General features: G+C 39.6%; 1 protein-coding gene and 2 long non-coding RNA genes across 3 annotated transcripts; 1 reads left to right on the top strand and 2 right to left on the bottom strand.

Moving 5' to 3' along the window:
* Nucleotides 1-5857: 5857 nt before the first annotated feature.
* Nucleotides 5858-7549, bottom strand: LOC136351873 (uncharacterized). The gene is made up of 2 exons (XR_010735131.1): nt 7315-7549; nt 5858-6245 (listed from the first exon to the last, which is right to left on the bottom strand). It is a non-coding gene; the product is annotated as an uncharacterized lncRNA (long non-coding RNA).
* A 3287-nt stretch (nt 7550-10836) lies between these two features.
* LOC112936365 (uncharacterized) lies at nt 10837-11658 on the top strand. The gene is made up of 2 exons (XR_003238458.2): nt 10837-10975; nt 11364-11658. It is a non-coding gene; the product is annotated as an uncharacterized lncRNA (long non-coding RNA).
* Nucleotides 11659-16197: 4539 nt separating this feature from the next.
* LOC4346386 (uncharacterized) lies at nt 16198-21840 on the bottom strand. Its single transcript, XM_015757081.3, has 10 exons — nt 21689-21840; nt 20671-20738; nt 19884-19909; nt 19121-19211; nt 18779-18874; nt 17377-17442; nt 17037-17095; nt 16839-16961; nt 16683-16754; nt 16198-16606 (listed from the first exon to the last, which is right to left on the bottom strand). Exons 1-10 carry the CDS (start codon nt 21773-21775, stop codon nt 16551-16553), a joined length of 744 nt encoding a protein of 247 aa, XP_015612567.1. The 5' UTR covers nt 21776-21840; the 3' UTR covers nt 16198-16550.
* Between the last annotated feature and the right edge of the window lie 881 nt (nt 21841-22721).

Raw genomic sequence — 22721 nt, forward strand, 5'->3', positions numbered from 1 at the left:
TGATTTGAGCATTATGTCATATTAAAGTTAATTAGATCGAATTAGGGTTCATGCTTAAGTAAATCATAGCTTCGGCTAGAAATCAGTAAGGGAAGGAGAAATTCAATCAGAGAGATTTTTTTTTTCTCTCGAATTTTACTAAGCGGAGAACGAATGAGATAAACCAGATTGAAACTCTCGTTGTTCCCACCTCATAAACCCTAGGTTCTTATCATATAAGAACAGTGGATTAAGAAGTAAATTGGGGAAAACAGGGGATAAACTAGATTGAAATTCCCCACTGATAAGCAAAAGGGAATAAACAAGAATGAAATTTCCCGAAATCCCCAATAAGCCGGATCCAATCGGCCTAAAATCCCCAAATGAAGAACCCTAAATTTTTGGGGGAAGAACCCTAAGTCACAAATACCCGAATTAAATCCAAACAAAAAAAAGAAATTAAAGCTTCGGATTCCGGGAATTTACCGGACTTGAAGCTCCCTAAGCTCGTCGGAGCTCCTCATGGTCACGTCGGCATCCGCCGTGCGCACGCCGCCTTGAATTTTCCCACCATCACCGCCACGCCAGGACGGGAAGGCTTGGCTTGGCGTCGCCTTGTGCTCCGCCCCCCAGAAAAATGAAGTCCGGAGCCGCACGGCAACCACTGCCGCTTGCGCGCCGCCACTTTGTCGGACCGCCAAAACGCCTAAACGCCACGGCTTGGCGCCGCCCCAAGCGCGCCCCCCAGCCGGCAAAGATGGAGCCACGGCGGCGCTCGTCGCCGCGCTAGCTCCCCAACTCGTCGGACCGCCGTCGCACCATCGCCGCCGATTCGGTCGCTCGCTCGCCGGACGTCGAATCAGGAAGAGAAGGGGAGAAGAATCGGGAATAGGGTTAGGGTTCTCACCCTCCCCGTCAGCGACTTCTTCGGCATGGAGGGAATCTGAGCCATCCATTAGATCGGACGGCTCAGATCGACTCCGCGTCGGGCCGCCTTCGCCTATGGGCTGAGCCAATCTGGGCTGCGCCCATCTCAGCGCCGCGCGCGCATAAGTGGGCCGGTCCGTTTTGGGCCGGCCTCACCAATAAGAGTGGGCTCTTATTAATTTTAATCCTAAGCCCGCGAATTTAATGTTTTATTAATTTCCAAAAATTCATTTATGAGCTTACTTAGCCATTTAAAATTGCTGGAAAATTATGATCAATTATTTGGTCACTCAAAAAGAAATTAATGATATGATATTACATTTGACCAACGTTAATATGATTTCATGTCAATATTTATTAAGATTATTATTTCTTTAAGCCATTTAATTTATTTCTAGTTGAATGGAAATTTAACTAGAAAGTATTTATGATTTCATGTCAACATCATTATGATGGTCATTGCCTTAGTAACTTAATTATTTATAGTCGAATGGAACCATCGAGAAATTCGACTAGAAAGTATTAAGATCTGAAGTTACATTTAACCCACGTTATTATAATTGCATGACAATTATTTTTTTTATTCCTTAGTTATTTTCTACCAAATGGTGATATAATTAAGGAATTAATTTTAAGATTATTCATAATTATTTATGACCAATGGTGCTTTGACTATGAAATTCTAAGTTTATTTTGCATATGATTGATTAAGCCATGGTAAACTAATTATATGCAATAAGCAATTCTTATTAATTAAGATCAGTTGCAATACTGAGTAAATTATTTCTAGATAAATGGAACCAACGGGAAGCTTATCTAGAAAGAAAGATGATTTCATCAAGATTGTTATTTCCTTAATTATTTTCTACCCAACGGTGATGTAATTAAGGGAAGAAATCTAAGTATTGTCAATCATTATTTTAATTTTCTCTGTCATTTTGGCCTTAATGGTGATATGACTTAGAATTTTATTTATGCCATTAGTGCATTAATTCCTTTTATCACTTCTACCTTACGGTGATGTGATCGAGGATCTAATCTGTCAGCAAGCTTAATTCCTTTATGGTGATTTGGTTTGGGATTTTAAATTATTTACTTTATCACTTCTACCTTTTGGTGATGTGTCTTAAGACATTAATGTTTATTCCCTAATCATTTCTGCCCAATGGTGACTTGATTTTGGATTATAAGTAATTTCATTTATTGATTCCTTCGTTTTGTCTCTGCCCAACGGTGATACAAAGCGGAATAAAGATTAAGTTATTATTGTGTAAGTTAATGTACTACTGTACGTAATTTACACAAGCAACCACAATAATAGTGCCACTTAATTTTATTTATCAGTTAAAGTCTATGGAATTATTATTATTATTCCTCATTGACTTAACTGAGTCTAAGGCCTATTTGAGTATGACTTAGCATTAACAAAGGATTCCTTGTGGCTCCCGCAGCTAATGTCACTAATTTTTTTCTAAATTCAAGAGGCATCTTTAGCCTGGGAGAAGGCCAATATAATGCTATGTTTCGCATGTCACTCATAAATATTGAGATTATCATCCCTGTTAGTGTTAGGGGAGAATTTTGAGCATGACATTGCGAAACTGTATCTAGCAAACGTTGAGATGAACTTTAGAAGTTTGTCAAAACTAATGCTTAGTACAATTTTAGTACCTATGCACATTTGCTGCCATAATTTAAAAGGTAGCATAAGAAATAAATCACATGGCGTGCAAACTTAGTGAGATGGACATCGCACATTTCATATGCACCACTTGTCCATTTCGTATGATTCTTCTCCCATTAGACTACGGTCATTTTCATATTTGTAATACTAAGACAAAGTGGACCATAATTGACTTGGTTCATCATTCCGCAAATCAATAAGAAATATAGAAGACTAAGAGGCAAACTAAGTAAGATCATGTTAATCTTGTCATTTGATGGCAAAGATGAAGCTTCACTAAGGGGGAGTGTTGCAACTTCCAAATTTAATGATAATAAAGCTCACTTTCCTCGCAAGGGGAAATAAAATTGCCTCTATGTCCTATGTATGCTACTCTTGCAATTTTCTTGTGTAAGTTCTTTGCAAGAAATAGGGACATGCTTAATGTCCTGATTCAAGAAAGTAGTTAAATAAGAAGATTAAGGGCGTTATTTCGGGTTGAATCATTATGAGACGTTGTCGAAATTATGGCCTTATTTTTCGGCCACATTTCTAGGGGAGAATATATGTCTCATTAAGGTCGAGACACTTCACCCTTAGAAATTTCTGACATCTATCATTAATTAGATGATAATTCGCTAAGTAAAGCTAAGTGATTCAAGTTCATAAGGTATTATGCTTCCATTACATAAATAATAAAATCAGTGGGAGCTCATCAAGAGCTCTAATAAGATCAGCAAGAATTATTCTACCTCATTTATGACTCATAGATCCATTATGTGGATGCTAGAATTTTGTATCTCTTAATTTGTGACTTGCACAATTAAACATACATAACATAACTTGAGGGTTTTGTTATGGAAATACAAGTCACATATAGGGTACAGACTTAAGAAATCCATTTGTGGACTTAATCAAACATTAATGATGTTTTAAATTCCGCTGCGTCATTAGTGAACTAAGCTTAAACAAGAAAATGAGGAGAATAATTATTATGATGATGGAAGTAAGACGTCTTTGAATTTGTGCCATTGTCGCTTATGACACATAACTAGGGGAGTTTGGAATGTCTCATGAGATAGAGATATTCTTTCCCTTAGATTTTAATGGCGTTGTTTAGCTTTAAGTGAAAATTTCACTAAGTTAAGAAATTAGCCATCAAAAGATTATTTATGGCTATGTTTACCCATAAGCAACCTCCAATTTCCTTTAAGAAATTTAAGACACTAATGCTAAAATCAAATGAAGTTATGAGATCGGATTATGGTGGTGAACACTAAATAAAGCTTGTTCACCTTATAAGACAATAAAAATAAGAATAAATTGAGATGAATGAACAAAATAAGACATTAAAGTGTTCATCTAAATAGTTTTCGAACCATGTAAGGATAATTGAGATTGATGAATAAAATAAAGAATTTAGTATAAGTTTCTAAATGAGTCAAAATAGTGGGCCATTTAAGTGGGTTAATAAGATTAAGCCTGACTCTAATGGAAATTTCGAACAATTCAAGTGAGGTGGACAGGTGCATGAAAATTAAAGGTGGGAATTTCACACCGGTACTCCATACTAATGACATTTTATTGTCAAGCAATGCATATTGCTGTTAGAAGCTAAGGAAATTTTTCCATGAATTATTTTGGTCTGAAGGAGTACTGGGCTTATATCAGTAAGTCATATATTGGCATAAATTAAAGAAATAATTTGAGAGAATTCAGTTAAAGATTAGTCAAGCTGAAATTAAATTATAAAGATAATCATTTATGATTCAGCTGACAGAAGCTTGAGATTAGCTCAAATCTGGATGCATACAGATTTGGCATACATTTTTTACTGGGAATCTTGGCAGTATTCAATTAAATCCAGACTAGACCACTGGTATTAAGAATGTTTTGTATTATTCACAAGGCAATCTTAAGTAACATGCTTATATTTCTAAAGTCCAATGATCTCAGAAGTTTAGAGATATTTGGACACTTATTTTGCGAGATGTGTGGATATTTATAAAGATTATTCAGATTAAGCTATATCCACACATAGGGGAGCAATAACCATGGAAAAGCTCCAAAATAATCTCTTACTGCATAGTTGACGATGCAGTTAGATTTTAAAGCATGTTATGATTAATCATATTTCCCAGAACTAAGAGTGGTAAATAGCGCTCATAAACCACTCAAAAGGTGTAAACCACTCAATTGTACTGTGTTATAAGTTGTGCACTAATTGAACACAGTTTTTTATTCTAGTAGCAACATGTTATGTGTTTTCTGCCTAACACATTGATATAGTTGTGAAAGATATGTCCCAGGATCGAATTATTATTAAGCTAAGCTTTTGCTCATGGATCCATACTTTAAAGGCTCGTAAAGTTAAGATTAATTAAGATATGTTCTGGCCAGTACATGTATAAATAAAAGCCTCACTAAGATCCTGGATGAGGGGGACTTATTTTTTCAATCAACACCCACTAAGTTAAGCTTGAGTTTATTTGGGTACTATAGTGAACTATAGGTCTTGTTGTCTCGGTGACGCATAATGTTGTCAAAGACACATTGCCTTGGGGAGCTATTTTATTTGATAAACTCATCAGTTAGTCTCAAAATCAATAGGAGAATGTTGGTTGATTTTATCGGCTAATACCGGTTAGTTAGGATAAGGTTAAAATCCCACCGGTTTTCCTATCCTAACAAGAAACAAACTAAGAGATAAATCTGTTTTATGTGATCGGTACAAAATAGATTCGAATTTAGATTGAGATAAACCCCCGAGCCCCACCAGTGTCGCTATATAAAGAAAGAGAAGGAGGGAGGCTGGGTGACGACTCAACTCTCTCCAACCCTAAACCCTAAATCAATCGCCCGATCGATTAGACACTGGAAGGGGTTCGTGTGGTATCTCACAACAGAAGAAACAAAGGAGAAGAAAGAAGAAGAGTAATGGCTTTATCTCAGGTCAGTGATCAATTAATTTCCGCATAAGCAAAATGTGATCATGTTTAGGCTAAGACTCAATTAATTTATTGCATTAAATTCCAACATCACCCATCCATCACCAGCGATGGGCTATCAGCCATGAGAAGTTTCCGCGTCACGACGATGCGTGGTTCCACCAGATTTGTTTCTCCCTGCCGATGAACAAGGTGTCATAGGCCGAATTTGTGGAGATATGCTAGATGACTCCGAATGCCAGATTAACCCATCTTCATGTTTGGATAGGAGTATAGGACTACCCGGCTAACTTGCGACCAGAGAGCAAGGTATTCAGCATCCCCAATTTTGAAATATAAGTTTTGGGTTAAACTGGTCGGTGCATGCAACTTAATATAGTATCAGAGCCGGAGGTCTCGAGTTCGAATCCTGACAGGCGCGCAATTAAATAAAAATTACAGCCCACTTCTATTCCACGAAACTTTTAGGTTGAACTGATCAGTGCATGTAACTTAATACCTAATGCCCTGGAGTATATCCATGATCAATTCCATTGGCAGGCTGGAGAATGCATAGCGCTTCGGCAACCGTTCTTGATCGTGACCACCGGCGCCAGCTCTTTGGCGCATCTTCCTTGCATGCAGCCAGCCATCTGTCTTCCCAGAACACAAGTGATCTGCCATTGCCCAGTTGGCAGATCATTGTCCTTCCCAAGGCCGATGCCGATCTGGGACATCGTGCCCATCATCTGCAGGTAGTTATGCACCCTGAGCCCTCAAAACTTGATTGGACCACAACAGACTCAGGCTATTCGACAGCCCCCGATATGTGAGGAGGATAGACAACAGGGCATCATCCATGCCGAGAGAGTAAACAAACGATCAGGGCAAGTCACAGACGTACCGTGCCATCGTTTGGCTTATCTATGAAATAAACCAAACGGCATATTTACAAATAAAAAATTATTTGTGAATAAAGCTTTTATATACGTGTTCTTAGTGAGCTAACAAAGATTGAAAAATAAACTTCGATAAAAAAACCCTTCAAAATCAACTCCAAATTTATTTAAGATTGAAATTCAAATTTTAGCTAATAAGCATAAGCATAAGCGAAAAGATGAGACTCATAGATAGGCTTGCGTAGGAATTCGATCGACTTTAGGCATCAGGCTATACCTGGATCGATGCGAGGGACTGGGTAAGATGGTAGCCGTGGGTTACCCATTCATTTGTATTACTAGGAATCGTGCACGTGCAAATCACGTTTAAAAATTTAGGAAGTATAAAATATAAATTACATTTAAAAATTAGAAAGTATAATAAACTGTCAGAACCAGGCATAATCATATTTTCTGAACATTCTTGCTTTTCATCATCTATTGAATTGAAAAGGTTGTCAATGACAGAAATAGCCAAAAGAAAAAAAAAGTCATTTCATATAGCCTCGTCAAAAGACTAACCACAGTAAGGATTTTTTTTTAAAGAAAAATAACTTTAGATAAAGGGTTGCCATGCTTTTTGCATACATATGAATTGCTATGTATAAGAAACATGAGAGATTCATGGAACAAGAACAGATTAGAGAAAGGCAACCGAGAAAAAAGTATATGAACTATGAGTTGTTTCGTTTAGTATGGCAAACTAAATTAGCATCCAATCAAAATGATAAAAGCATGCTATACATGACATTAAACAACAATGAGAAGCTGTACAAAATAATCTCCCTCGCTCAATTTATCCACGCTATCGCTGCTACGGTAAGGCGTGGGTGAATTTTACCATTGATGATGAGAGAGACACTGGGAAGAGAAAACTCACAGGTTGAGGTTTTTGGATTTATAGCAGATGTCACTCTTGTACCGTCGCGCAGGAAAAAGGACAAAAGGCCACCGACTTCTTCTCAGATTCATTGTTCACCTCCGCTGGGAGAAGTGGCAGCGGCAAGGCCGGATGTGTCGGCAGCAGAGCGGACCAGGATGGAAGACTCGACGGCAGAGAGGTCCGGGACGGCGGCATCAGCAGTGGAGGGCCTAGGGGGAACACTGGGCCATCGATTACGGTGGATACGGAGATGGAGCAGCCCCGCCAGCTGAAGGGCAGACCACCACAGCTGGGGAGGATGCGAGAAGTGTCGTCCGCGGCGGGAGGAAACGATTTCCGGCGATTCCGCGGCTGGAGAGAATGCGAGAAGTGTCGTCCGTCGGCGAGAGGAATCGATTTCCGGTGATTCCGCGGCTGTAGGATGTGATTTGCGACGGGAGGATGCGATTTCCGAGGAGAGGAGGCGCCGTAGACTGTGGATGGGGAATGTGCGCAGTGGCTGGAGGATGTGTCGTTCGGGAGGAATAGGCTGCAGCGTTATTATCGTGAGAGGATGGCGCGCGCGGCGCCGGGGGTGCCACGATGGGGTGGTGAGGTGTCACAGCGGGGTCAGCACGTACGCGCCTAGCTGCGGTGGGTCCCGGGCGGTAATCCAGTGGAAGGGGGAACACGCGAGGAGGGGCGGCAGCGAGTAGCGCGGGGAAAGGGGGCAGAGTAATCAGGCCGAGCGTGTGGAAAGAGCGGTGGTGCGACCATGGATAGCGCGGGGTCACTGAAGATGGATTCGGTGGAAGATTTCATTTCAGTGGATTAATGGATCAGATTATTTTACCTGGCGAATGGATGGATGCTGTAGAATTGCTAGGCATAACTCCTCATTTTTATATTAGTATAGATATAGATATAGATTAGAAACCGTTTACACCCTTAGGCTGTTCACCAGCCCACCACAGGAAAGTTACATGGGCCTTGTTTGGATCCTCCGGGCTATTAAATAGCCCTCCGAAATCTTGCTATTTAGGAGTATTAAACGTAGATTACTGACAAAACCAATTCTATAACTCCTAGGCTATTTTGCGAGACGAATCTAACGAGGTATATTAATCCATCATCCGCTAATGATGGATTAATATACATCATTAGATTCGTCTCGCAAAATAGCCCAGAGGTTATGGAATGGGTTTTGTTAGTAATCTACATTTAATACTCCTAAATAGCAAGATTCTAGAGGGCTATTTAATAGCCCGGAGGATCTAAAGAGGGCCATGGTCATGGAGATATGCTCGGGGCTCGCCCGCGTGTGGACGCTCTACCAGCCAGCATCTTACCATATTTTTCTAATTCCTTCTTTACCATTACTACTACCTCCACCCCAAAATCTACACATATGTGTGACCAGATTCATAGCTAGAAATACTTGTATTCTGAAATGAAGGGAGTACATATTTAATTCTGCCGTTAGTAATTGTTATTATGAATAAAAAAATCCGGGATATGATAGAATAGTCAGGTTGCAAAGCTGTATTTAAAAGCATAAAGAACGCTGAGATAGAATCCACCTTTCATAAGGAAGTTTATCCTCCGCAATTCGTACACGATATAACAGTACTATTGATTTACCGCTCTTAATTCCCGCAAACAATTACGGCTTTTAATGTTTTAATTAGGGCCCTTTTGGTTCGTGAAAGAAAATTTTTGGATGTTAGATCGGACGTTTGACCGGATATTGAAAGAGGTTTTCGGACACGAATAAAAAAAACTAATTATCTCCACAGCTAGAGAGAATGCGAGAAGTGTCGTCCGTGGGCAAGAGGAATCGATTTCTGGTGATTCCGCGGCTGGAGGATGTGATTTGCGACGGGAGGATGCGATTTCCAGGGAGAGGAGGCGCGCCGTAGACTGCAGATGGGGAATGTGCACAGTGATTGGAGGATGTGTTGTCCGGGAGGAATAGGCGGCAGCGATATTATCGTGAGAGGATGGCGCGCGCGGCGCCGGGAGTGCCACGATGGGGTGGTGAGGTGTCACGGCGGGGTCAGCGCGTACGCGCGTGGCTGCGTGGGTCCCGGGTGGTAGTCCAGCAGAAGGGGGAACACGCGAGGAGGGGTGGCAGCGAGTAGCACGGGGAAAGGGGGCAGAGTAATTAGGCCGGGTGCGTGGAAAGAGCGGTGGTGCGGCCGTGGATAGCACGGGTTCGCCGAAGATGGATTCGGTGGAAGACTTCATTTCAGCAGATTAATGGATGAGATTATTTTACCTGGCGAATGAATGGATGCTATAGGATTGTTAGGCACAACTCCTTATTTTTATAGTAGTATAGATATAGATTAGAAACCGTTTACACCTTATTCTATTCACGAGCCCACCACAGGAAAGTTACGTAGTCATGGAGATATGCTTGGCGCTCGCCCGCGTGTGGACGCTGTACCAGCCAGCATCTTACCATATTTTTCTAATTTCTTCTTTACAATTACTACTACCTCCATCCCAAAATCTAGATATATGTATAACCAGATTCATAGCTAGAAATATTTGTATTCTGAAACGAAGGGAGTACATATTTAATTCTGGAGTAAATTGCACCCACGGTACAACAACTTGACAGGTGGGTGCGATATAGTGCAAGAACTTGAGAATTGAACGTCCGAGTGCAATAACTTGACAAGTGGGTGCGTTCTAGTACAAAAACTTAACAATTTAGTATTTTGGTGAATCAATTTGGCTAAGCATATGCTAGGTGAGTTTTTTCACGATGTCAATATGCCAATACACAGTAATACTATGATATTACCTTATAATATTAAATTTAATCTTTAAGAATTATATTGCACATACAATTTACATTCAGTTACCTTAAAGAATTTTTTTTTGTTTTCTTCACCTTCTCAAATATCAACCAAATATAATAATTTCTGCATCCAGTTTAATTGACTTTCAGTTATTAGTTATTAGGATAAAAATATAAATATGTTTATACAAATCCACACTAGTATATTGTAAAAATAAGTACTTAAAAATTTGAATTTATATAAAAAATGCTTCAAATAATTAAGTTGTCACACAACTTCTTAATTTATTGTATTGTACCTACCTTGCAAGTTGTTGTATTTATACGATCACTTATAAAATTCTTATACTAAATTGCACCTTCTTGCCAAGTTGTTGTACTAGAATGCTCATTTTTCAAGTTATTACATCAAATTACACCCACCTGCCAAGTTGTTGCACCGTGGGTGCAATTTACTCTTAATTCTGCCACTAGTAATTGTTATTACGAATAAAAAAAATCCGGGATATGATAGAATAGTCAGGTTGCAAAGCTGTATTTAAAAGTATAAAGAACGCTGAGATACAATCCACCTTTCATAAGGAAGTTTATCCTCCGCGATTCGTACACGATATAACATTACTATTGATTTACCGCTCTTAATTCCCGCAAACAATTACGGCTTTTAATGTTTTAATTAGCCGTAATGTCTGCCGGCGCCTCTATATAAAGAGAGATCATTATAGCTGTACAACAAATCAGAAAGAAGAGATCAAAAAGGTATAGGTATCTTTTCCATGATGGCAATCTTCAAGAAGAACACCACTGCCCTGTTCTTGGCGGCTCTCGTGATCCTGGCTTCTCTTCTCTCCTCATGTGATGCGGACCAAGGTGTTATTACTCTTCATTTCATCTCTCGATCATCAACATGACCATTGCAATTTGTTTATGCATGATTTTATTTATAATTTTGTCTTTCTGAATTTTCGATCTTTCCTGGGGTGAACAATGTGTGGTAAGTGCTTTAAGTAGTTTAGATTACATTCAGCCTTTTTAAGTGTTATTTTTTTCAAACTATGGCATAATTCCTTATCATATGTACTAAAAAAATTGATTTAAAAATTAATATGTTAAACATGGGCAGAGCCGCATGGGCCAAGCGATCGGATCTAAACCCAAGGGGTTAAAAGTATCTTTACTAGTACTTGTGTTGCATTTGGGTAATTTTTGACAATTAATATGGCGAAATTATCTAACATGTTATATACTTACGCTGCAGATTGCGTTGTGAGGACTCTTCTGAACTGCATATTTTCGAGGTGCAGCCAAGTCTGCGGCTATAAGCCAGGAGCCCACTGCACCGATATTAGCAAGTGCTGCTGCCCAGTCGGATCGCCGTCAAAATGATGACTAAGATAATTAATTAAGCACCATGCATGCATGCATGGTTGCATCTGAAATAACATTTGATGCATGGATGCATCTGAATTCTGATCTGGGAACGTTATGTCGTATAGCCAAATATAACTTTTGAGGATTCAACTAATAAAGCTGTCCCGAGTTTGTCGTTGTGATGTTTCTTCTTTAGTTAGAGTAAATTCTGCTCGTGGTATAAATTGGCAGGTGCATGGTTACTCTTGGTCGTAAGTAAGAACTTGACAAACGAGCAGCAATTTGGCTAAGCGATCCATGTCGGCAAATAGCTGTACATATACACCCCGTAGGCCCGTACTGACATGTCTAATCATACCCTACTTAAAAAATATCAATAGGTGCCGGTTGGGAATCTCTATAGATGCTAGATTTCCAACAAACACCTCATTAGGGCACCCGCAATGGTTATCTATAGGCTCTCTACAAGAGATACATGTCAGCATATTTTCTTACTGGAAGATATTAAATGAAGAGAGAGCAAAACTATCTACTAACTTGGAGATAGTCTATAGAGAAAAACGAGGCAATGCATTAGAGAGCTATAGATACCGATGTAGACATACTATTGAGGTGATTTACTATTAATCTAGTCTATTGCTGAGATGTACATGTTTTATAGAGAGCACCTTACTTTACCATTGCGGCACTTATGAGTAGAATCACCGACACTTTTTATAGGTTTCACAAATCAGAAAAATATATAGCTAGCTCAATGCATCTGTAGGATCAAATAACGACAATTAAACCAACCAGAGGGAGGTGAATGGCTGGGGAAATGGGGTGATAAGATTGAGTAGGAAAGAGAGGAGCAGGGTTAGGGAGATAAGATCGAGGGTTTGGATAACACTGAGGGGGTTGGCTCGGGATGAACCGAGGTGGGCTCGCACGTGTCGTCAGCTCGGCTCGAGCCTCAACTGCTCCCTTATTTTGCACATGTATCTTTGTATAGGTACTGGTTTATTAAGAAAGGTACACATAATATTTGATCTGCACACATATACATATACATAATTTTTTTCATATATGTACTAAACTTTTTAATAAACCAGCAACTGTAAGGGGTTATAGGTGCATCCGTGTGGGGGGTTGGGAGGACATGAAATACCTCACTCCGGTATATGTGTGGCCACCACTCGCCGTCTACCTCCCTCCGGCCAGATCTGGGAGACGGTGGGGAGGGGAGGGGAGTGGGGAAGCTGCTGTTGGTGCCCCCTCTACTGCTTCCACCATTGTCGTTCTCCTCCTATCCTGCTACCAGATTCGCCCCCATCGTCGCCGCATCCACTGTTGCTGAGAGTACCTTGAGCGTGGAGGGAGCTGCTGTCATTGAGAGCATGCACCTGGAGGCTAGATCTAGGAAGGGAGGGGAGTGTAGGGTCACCGCCACCACTCCCTCTGCGGATGCGGCGGCGGTGGCGGCGGCCTCCTCCCTCTGTCGCCAATCCCTCTGCTGTGTGCCACCGCCACCGGCCTCCTCCCATCCCACCACCAGGTCTGGGAGAGGGAAGGAAGGGGAGGGTAGGGTCACCGCCACCACTTCCTCTGCTGCGCCACAGCCACTAATCTCCTTCCATCCCACCAACAGATCAGGGAGAGGGAAGGGTCGCCGTCGCTGCTGCCGCCACTCCCTCTGCTGCTCTACCGCCACCGATCTCCTCCCATCCCACCACCGGATTCGCCTCCCATTGCCGTCACACCTCAAGGCTAGAGAGGTATGGGGAGAGGAGGGAGAAGAGGCTCGGGAGAAGCCGAGGAGGAGAGATGAGTGAGAGAGGTGAATGACCATCAGGTCTGGGGAGAAGTCGAGAAGGCGTTATTTAATAGAGTGATTTTCTTAAGCGGTCCTCTTTAGTAGCCGTTAGTGAAAAATCGATTTCCGTTGGCTGTTTGGTTAAGAGGTCCGCTTGTAAACGTAGAAAGCATATCTTTTAAATGGCCGCTAGAGAAGATCCATTTTTACTGGTGGTTCGTGATTGGAAACCCTCTAATAATATTTTTTTTACAAGCGTGTCTTTGTCTATTAGTAAAAATAAAAGTGATATGTAACGAAAAATGGTTTTTATAGTGACAAATCGATCGCTTCCAAAATATCGACTATAAGTGTACTGAACAGAACAAAAATAACCGTTATTATCATTTCATATTCGTATGTGCATGGCGTCCAACTGACCTCCCTCCTTTACCTCTTCACGGTCTTCACAAGTCCGTTATTTCTGCTTCTGAATCAGCTCCTTCAATTCTCTGGCCTTTGCTCTTAGATACATAGATTCCATATGCATAAAACTAACCCAAAAACTCTTGTAATATGAAAAATAATTAAAAAAAAGATTACAAATCAGCAGCTGCACTTACGCAAAGTTGATTTTTCTTTTTTTATGAAGTTAAAAAAAAAAACAAGTTAAACTCGTTTATATGGTACCACACAGATACAGCTGCCTCTGGGCGTGAAAGGTGCACGATCAGAATCAATGGAAATGGAGCTCCTTTATACTAGATTTACTCTATACTAGTAAAATCACATGCAGAAAAATAAGGAAACAACGTTCATCTGGTCGGCAACACATGATATATATAGAGCCGACGAGCATTGATGTGGCCGAAGAGAATGGGCACACTAGTATGGGATAGGTCATCTTAATCGGGCGGAAACACTCATCTGTGTCGGGACAGGCTTCCGTCACAAATCAAAACTCACAGATGTGAGAAGTCATTTCTATCGGGCATTTGGCCGTCACGGACAGTTATCTTAATCAGGTCAAAAATGGAGCCTGTCACCAATAGATTTGATCCAACAGATGAGTCAAAATTATTACCCAAAATTATTCACATTTCTGGGTACGAAGCAATTGACTGTAGGATCAATATCAATCTTATCTAGCAATTTCTTATTTTACAAAAGTATCTAGCATTTTCTTCTCAAGGCATAAAGTTGTCAAATTGTTCATTTAATTTTCCGATGACATGATATCAAGAACGGGCTAATAATTGAAAATAATGTATTAGTGTTTGACCTCGTATGGATTACATATCTTAAAAAACATATAACTAATTCAAACAAATCATTATTTCTGCAAACTTGAAAAGAAATTGCATGTTAAAGATGTTTGTAGAAGAAACCAAACATTAGTACACGTCGTAATCATACAATCAATTTATTGAAGAGTAACCGATAGTCGCACATCGCTCGTAGTAGTTTGCAATCTTGTGGCCTTGTGGGCAGTGGGCACACAATTATAGTTTTACGGTCTTAGCGCTGATTTGATTTCATCTGCCTAATTACATCTCTAATGAAGTTGGTAGGTGGGGGCCCCAACATTTTGGGGCCGGGCCTGATTGTTACTTCTTTGCATTGTATTTCATGTAAATATGATGATCTTTTCAAAACAAAAGCAACATATCATCAGGTGATGCAATAAGGGTCTATTCGAGATTATGTATATACACGAGGAGCTTTTTATAGAGTAGCCTACCACACGTCAATTTTTCCCCGAGCCAAAATTAATTGCGGAAATGAGAAGAGCAGAGCAGACAAGAGGATGGGGGGCCTAATGGGCGATAGATCGCCAGGGCGATCGCCCAGCAATCGGATCCCCCCCATAGGCACTCCTCCCACTTCTCTCCTTCCTCCTCCCCTTCTCCTCTTCCTATTACATTGCACCACAAAAAAATTTAAAAAAAACAAAAAGTTAGAAAAATTTATGTATAAAAAATTTGAATTCAAATTCAAATTTGAATCGGGTATGTAAACTTTTGACTTATAAACTTTGGATCTATAAACTTTAGGGGTATAAACTTTAGATGTATACAAATACTATATATAGAAAATATTTGAATTCAAATTCAAATTTGAATCGGATATAATTCAAATTCAAATTTGAATCGGGTATATAAACTTTAGGTCTATAAACTTTAGGTGTATAGAAATACTATATATGAAAAATATTTGAATTCAAATTCAAATTTGAATCGGATATATAAACTTTAGGTTTATAAACTTTAGGTGTATAAACTTTAGATGTATAGAAATATTATATATAAAAAATATTTGAATTCAAATTTAAATTTGAATCGGATATAAACTTTTGACTTATAAACTTTTGGTCTCTAAACTTTAGATGTACAAACTTGAGGTGTATAAACTTTAGGGGCATAAATTTACTAAAATATTAAAGTAATACGGTGCCAAAAAAAAAAAAGAAGACCAAAGGGAGAAGGGGGAATCTGATCACCCTGGGCGAGCGAGGGCGATCGCTTGCCAGTAGCATTTCCACAAGAGGATTGCCTTGCCCCGTTGTATTCCTCACCGATTGGATACTATTTAATTTTTCTAACTCCTTTTTCACTGTTCTCTCCTTTAACTGGGAAAATTTTTCAACTCTTTATTTTCTGTTCTCTTCTTTCTCAACTTTTTTAGAGAAACTACAAACCACTTTTCCAAAAATAAAAAAATAAAGAAATTAGATGTCGATTTATTTGGTAACCTCGTTCAACCAGCAGCCGTGACAGAATACGTCACTTCTAACTACATTATACAAATGTTTGAATCTAAAATAAACACAGTATGAAGTGAAACTTTGGTTCGATATGTTTAATGAAGAATGCTATTTTTTTTCTTATAAACCAACAAGGCAATAACCCACGCCCTGATGCTTAACCGTGCTATCTGCAATCAAAGGAAATATGCCACTAAAAACTCATGATTCTTAGGCAGGTGGATTACAATGTTGGTGCCCCTTCGATACAATCGGCTTAAGTTCCGGTTCCCACTAAAATTGTACACTGGTCCTTGACTCTTTAATCAATGGAAACAATACATATTATGAACAAGTTGACACCAAAATGGGCTCCAACCAAAAGGCCTGTGCCCGTGGCCCACGCTGGCAGTAATATATCTCAAGAACAAATCGACCTTTTCCTGAGCCTCACTCTCCTCAAATTCACACAAAGATTTAAGAAGCTAGAGTAAAAAGTGTGTACCCAATCTGCCATTAGTTTTGTCACCAGTCTTCTCTTACTGTTCTAGTTATCGACCTTAACGGAAGTACAAGCTCAAAAAGTATCTTGTTGGATTGAACCCTATGAGTATCACTGCAAGACGTGAAAAAATATGTGACAATTGCCATGTGGTTAACTCAGTAATCAGTACTGCATAAAATGAACTTACTCAGTGGAGAGAGAATGATGACAAGCCCAATCGGGTACAAGAAAAATGTTGTTCTGTCCAAAAATGGAAGAACTACACACAAAGACCAATTCTTTTGTTAGGAGTAGCACAGCCACACATTGCAGCAAAGTTAAATTAGTAAAAAACTGAACTTACCATCATATCCTAGAAAATTCAGGTAGTGATAATAAGAAATTGCCACCACAAACAAGAGGTTTGATAATAGAGCAGGAAAGAAGCCATGTGCGACCAACAGAGGCGATAGAAAATATTGAAGCACTGAGGAGAAAAACTGTCAGATACATGAACATTACAGCCAGTATTCAAATACACAGCACATTTACTTAATATTACCATATAGGATGACAAAGGCTGGGAAGAATGAGTTGCAATGAACATCAAATGCATAGAGCCTGCAAAAATTTCTCCCCATTATTATTGATATTGACCGTCAGTGGCGTACCAACGTATAGTTTCCCTGGATCACAAGACCTTGGGTAGATTATCTAATTATAGCTAATTTATGCCATGCTAATTAGTACATCAGTGAATAATAATTAGATAATTAGTATGTATAAGACCCATGGTAAACTTTGTTCTGGGTTCGCCACTGGCTACTGTCAATTTAGCTTCCATGTAAACAATGGCAATATAAGTCAATAGATATGTACAGGTGAAAGAACACAAAATTTACCACTCCACACGTTGCTCAACCACATGACTGTTAGGTTCCTCCCTCAAGTAAGAATTTGTAAGAAACCTGCATTTGAGTATAGCAGAAATTAGCTCTTGATTCTCAATTGAAGATCCACATGTGTATTTTAACAAAAGCCATTACTTGTCAGATCAAGACAGCTGCTTGCAACAAACCATAGGCAAAAAGGTGGACTAAAACCAACAAAGTTGCTATATGCCTTACAAGGTGTAAAATGGTATTGTCAGATGGTTGCATGGACTCGCTATCGGTTTCAGCATAAGGGGTTTTTGGAGATCATGTTTGTAGCATGTTGGCATATATGGAAGCAACAAAATGGACTGATTTTTCAAGGTCTCCAGGAGTGGACCGTTGGTTTGCAGTTTTAAGAAGGAAGTTCTCCTGCATGTTTGTACGATGAAGGAGCCTCTCCAACAAGTAGTTTTAGACTGGTTACAAGGCTTGTAAATTTTGGTTTATTTCTTTTTGCTCTCCTCTTGTTCTGTATAGTTATTTTAATTTATAAAATTTAATTGCTAGGCAAAGGCCTGGCAGCACTCCCATATAAGAAAAAGGTGCCAAATAGTTAAGCAAGCTGTTCCAAAATAATATAGTAGCTTATAACAATGTCCCACTGGCCTACTCTAGAAAGCTTCAATTTACATTGGGTGTATTGCAGAATTTTGGAAACATATAGCTCGAAGCTTACTTTTGTTATTTCCAATTTTCTGTAGCACCATAAATACCTCAAAAGCTTGTACAGAGTACAGACAGCAAAAAGGACACAAGTGCAAATCAGGTCATTCTGGATTTTGCTCCCACTCAACTTCATAGGAAGTGCTGGCAAGGTAGTACTACTACCTCCATTCTTTTTTTTTTTGGGGACCAAAATACTGCCAGGGCTTTGCCTGACAGTTAAGACTACCTACATTCAATATTTAAAGTCCTACTTTCCTAGAACCCACGTCATCAACATTTCTAAGACACTGTTCAGAAATGATGATCAGCTATAATCCACCCTGGATTATTTGCGCCACACTTTTAAAAATATGATTTCTCAAAAAACTTTATTCTACTGCGTTGCTTAGACAACTTGTTCCTAGCTGTTTGATAAGTTTATTTTTCAAAATATTAATATATCGAGATAATCAAGTAGATCTCATCCACCTCATTCATCCAAATTTCATCACTTTCAAACAGGACCTAAAATGTGACAGCTATATTTGAGACTATCTAGATTTATTGTAAAATTCGCATCAATGGACTCGATACTAGAGATGTTTTCATGTTAGAATAGTTTCCTTATTATAACTTAATGAAAAGCTATAAAAATTAATGGTCATAATCATCAGAGACCATTAAGCTCCATAAAGATGTGAGCATTACCACATGCAATACATACCAGCAAAGTGTGGCCAGAACTATCCCAGCAAACAAGAAATGGACAAGCACAACTGAAGTGATTGTTAAAGCAGCATGTGAAGGACTCTCTCCATACCTAAAGAACAAGAATTTTACTTTTCAATAAGAGGAACCAGTAAAAGTAAGTCAATGGATTAACTGTACAACGGAAAATTAGAGAGAAAACATGGAACATCTAATAAAAGTAAGTACATGAATGTCCCAAGCAAGATAAAGATTTGAACTGTCAAGAAGATATCTTTGCTTTCTACAGCAAAATAAATTCCCAAATATTCTATGGAGAGGAACCCGCAAATAAAATAGAAGGATGTAAATGACTCACGCTGCACAGTAAGCTGATGTTGCAAACACAAGGAAAAGAATTAGAATGACAACAAAAGCAGGATCATCCCGAGCCCACTGATTCTTTGTTTCTGAAAATAAGTATTGAGAGAAATCAGGATTTTTCCATAATATGAAATGCACAGCAATTAATTGGCTGCCACAGTAAAGAATGAATCAAATTTCCATAATCATATGAACGTTCACAGAATGAGCACAAGGCATGTTTGCCCAATGTCAAATGATAAATTAATAGTGGTTTCAACATAGTTCAACAGGGTTAACTTCGAGAACTACAGTGCCAAGTTCACACAGTAAGAAAATAGCGATAATGTCTGCCGATCAAGATCATACAGCAAAGAAATAGCAGTAGCATTGTCAACTCAAATTATCTCTGTAGCATATTTCAAAAAAAATATACATCAGCTTTGACGGGATAGTATACTATTTAAGTAAGAAATAAAATTGCGCAAATGTGTTATCAGGATTGAATGGTATGTACAGAGGAAATGTGAACAAGTAGAAACATGTGCATGTTAATGACGGGATAAAAAAAAAGTGCATCTCAGGGCTGAAAGAATGGTCACAGAGCTATTTTATGGGAATATCAAAATAGTCCAATATATATCACAAGGTTATAACAAGAAATATTATGTCCAAAATAATAGAATTGAGTAGCTTAGCAACAAGTTGGTTATCGAAAGAATACAGGTAATGAATCGTACATTCCGCAGTAACAAATAATGTTAAAGTAAACCACATACGCTTGTGATATTTGGTGTGCTGATAGCTGTCTTCCAGGATCATAACATGCATACAAATAGACAAAAGCCAGTCAGGTTCTTAAACAATAAGATGTGCATCAAGCACCGAAAATTGAAGCAAATGGACAATTCATTAGCAGTGAATAACTTCAAGTGGTGAAACTAAAAATGAGGATGTATCTCTCAACTGTAGCAAGCATGAGCTAATCAAGGCTGAGTTCATAAGTGAGGTTGGGCTGAGAAAATCCCTCATTTACCATGAACATGCTTCCAAAACTGCTAATGGTGCATTTCATGCAAAGAATTTCCATATAGAAGTTTCTTTTAAAAATCAAATAAATCCATTTTTCAAGTTTATCATAGTTGATTGTTAATTAATCATGTGTTGATGGCTCACCTTGTTTTCCGTGCTGAAATTAACTCAGCTCATTCAGCAGAACCGAACCCAGAGTGTTCTATGCAGCCACAGGTGAATTAGGTGGTCATGTTATAGCTCAGTCGTTGAACTGGGTTTATGACAGTAATGGTAATAGAAGTACTAAAGTTCAAAACTAGATTCCTCGAGAATTTATCGAAATCAATGTTCCATTCCATGATAGTTATGCCCACACAAGAGCATCCATAATAAAAACTTAGTAGGTTGAGTGACACACTTATGCAACATTGGCATTAAGAATTTCATTATACAAGAGGTTTGTTGTTACCATGATAAAATTTGCAGATTGCATTTGTGTAACAAAATAAATAATACGAACAATGAAGAAAGGACTGAGGGCAGGATGCATACACTACTTTTGGTGAAGTACAGAGATGGACCATTTGCCAAAATGTGTACTCGATATCCATTTGTTGCCACTGTTGATGAGAACAACAATATTAGATTGTTGCAAATACCTTAAGAACAGATGATGCATGGATATAGAGCATAGAAAGACACATATATTTGTTGTAAACCTATGTTGGAATATCTACTGACTGCACCAGAAAAAGACAAGAATATTTTTCCAAATTTATTCACTGTAGTAACAGTAGGAAGCACAAGACAGTGCTTGAATAGTTTTCGATCAGGTTTCCCCTAAGGTTGACGTCTGTGGATGAACTTAAAAGTTAAAAGTTAGCATCAAAGGAATATTCAACAATAACGCCACAGAGTAAGCTGTAAAGAAGTACCCCACAAACCTGTTTCAAAATTAAAAAAAATGCAACAGAGGATGGAAAATAAAGTATTCATGATGTGTTAGTATACATGCTTTTATAGAGTAATCCTGGGAAGATCAATTTTATACTCCCCTTACAGCAGCAGCAGCAGCAGCAGCTCACTATTGCATGGGTAAATGAGAATTGCATATAATAATATAACTTAATGCACTACTCCCCCGAATCACCTAGTATTTTTTAAATTAGTCAAATTTGTTGAAAGATATATGCACCAAGAATGCAGATATTTGCAAAAAATCAGAAATAATGGCCAAGCAATTCCAAAGTGGGGATGCACACAGGCACCAAATAGGTGAGACCTCCGAATGGCCATCCAACCGTAAGCCTCAGCACACTCGGGACAAGACACGACTGGATCAGCACTAATAGTGAAGGAATCTGAAACACGAGATCCCCTCCCTACACAATCACATGAGGTAGGTATGCTAAGAAAATCTGTGATAGGGCGAGTGAGAGAGAGCTGACATTTCGGGTGGGAGTGGAACCCTAACGTGGAATTGAAGGCTCCTAAAACGACAGCATGTGGTGATACGGCCTGCGAAGAGAGAGATCAAAGAGGAGGGGAAAGAGATCCGAGAGCGACGAACCTTGACGATGCGGCGGAGGTAGGGGCCGAAGAGCGGCGGCGCAGAGCGGGCGGCGCCGCGCCCTTTGGACGCCGTCGTGGGCAGCATCGTCGGGATCTGCTTGGGGTTGGCCGAGGGAGATCTGCCTCCCCTTCTTCCGCTTGCTTCCACTCGACTCGACTCGACTCGTCTCTGTGTTTTAATGTTTTTTTTTTTACTTTGCTTTTCTTCTTCTTCTTTTTCTGTTCGTTCGCGGCTGCCTGGCTGTGTAATTGGGCCAGCCCATACGCGCACACTGTCGAACCATTATTGCAGTTAATAGAAAAGTCTATTTGGTGGCTCTCAGCTATCAATACCAGTTCTTTTCTTTTCCCTCCTTCCATGGTTTTGCAGAGCGTTTTTCTATGCGGCAATCCAATAAGCAAGAAAAACACACATGCCCACATGTCAAGGGTCTTTGGAGGTGGTTAAAAAAACTTTAGTCCATGCCACATCGAATGTTTGGACACTAATTAAAAGTATTAATCCTTCACGGCATCTTTTATCAAGCCGCTTGCCCCAAAGCCTACCTTATTCACCTCCCGCCGGGGTGGGGACAACCAAAGAAGCTCACTGCTGACGTCACGTTGACCATCGGAAAGGGAGTAAGACACTAAACGATGAAACGACTTTCACGAGCAAGCCCCCCCCCCCCCCCTCGCTCTAAATTACAAGTAGACCGTAACATCGTCCGCTCGTGATAATACCGGTCTGTATGTATAAATCAATATTTGCAGGCAAGCACTCTTAATAGGCCCGTCTACATAAATAGACAGACTTGTTAAGAGACCCACTTAGCATCGGCCGGCTGTCCCGTCCCCTCTCTCTCTTTTATTCTTCCTCTCTTAAAAATATCTCTCTACACTCCACTCCCTTATCTTCTCCTCTCCTCACCCCCTCATCTGGCGCTCTTCCCCTCCCCCTCCCCCTCCCTTCCCTCCACCGCAGCCACGACGATGGTAGCAGCGGGAGCAGCCCCACTGTGTGCGGATCCAGCGCCAACTGACAAGGTGAC

This window comes from Oryza sativa, chromosome 9 (assembly GCF_034140825.1).
Source record: "Oryza sativa Japonica Group chromosome 9, ASM3414082v1".
NCBI lineage: Eukaryota > Viridiplantae > Streptophyta > Magnoliopsida > Poales > Poaceae > Oryza > Oryza sativa.

Excerpts from the sequence above, each read along its gene's own strand:
- LOC4346386 (XM_015757081.3), bottom strand. The coding sequence starts at position 21,775 with ATGCTGCCCACGACGGCGTCCAAAGGGCGCGGCGCCGCCCGCTCTGCG. Across the intron at positions 17,443-18,778 it reads GTTCTGGCCACACTTTGCTG|GTTTCTTACAAATTCTTACT; the intron begins GTATGTATTGCA and ends ACTCAAATGCAG. Across the intron at positions 17,096-17,376 it reads GTTGAGCAACGTGTGGAGTG|GCTCTATGCATTTGATGTTC; the intron begins GTAAATTTTGTG and ends AAATTTTTGCAG.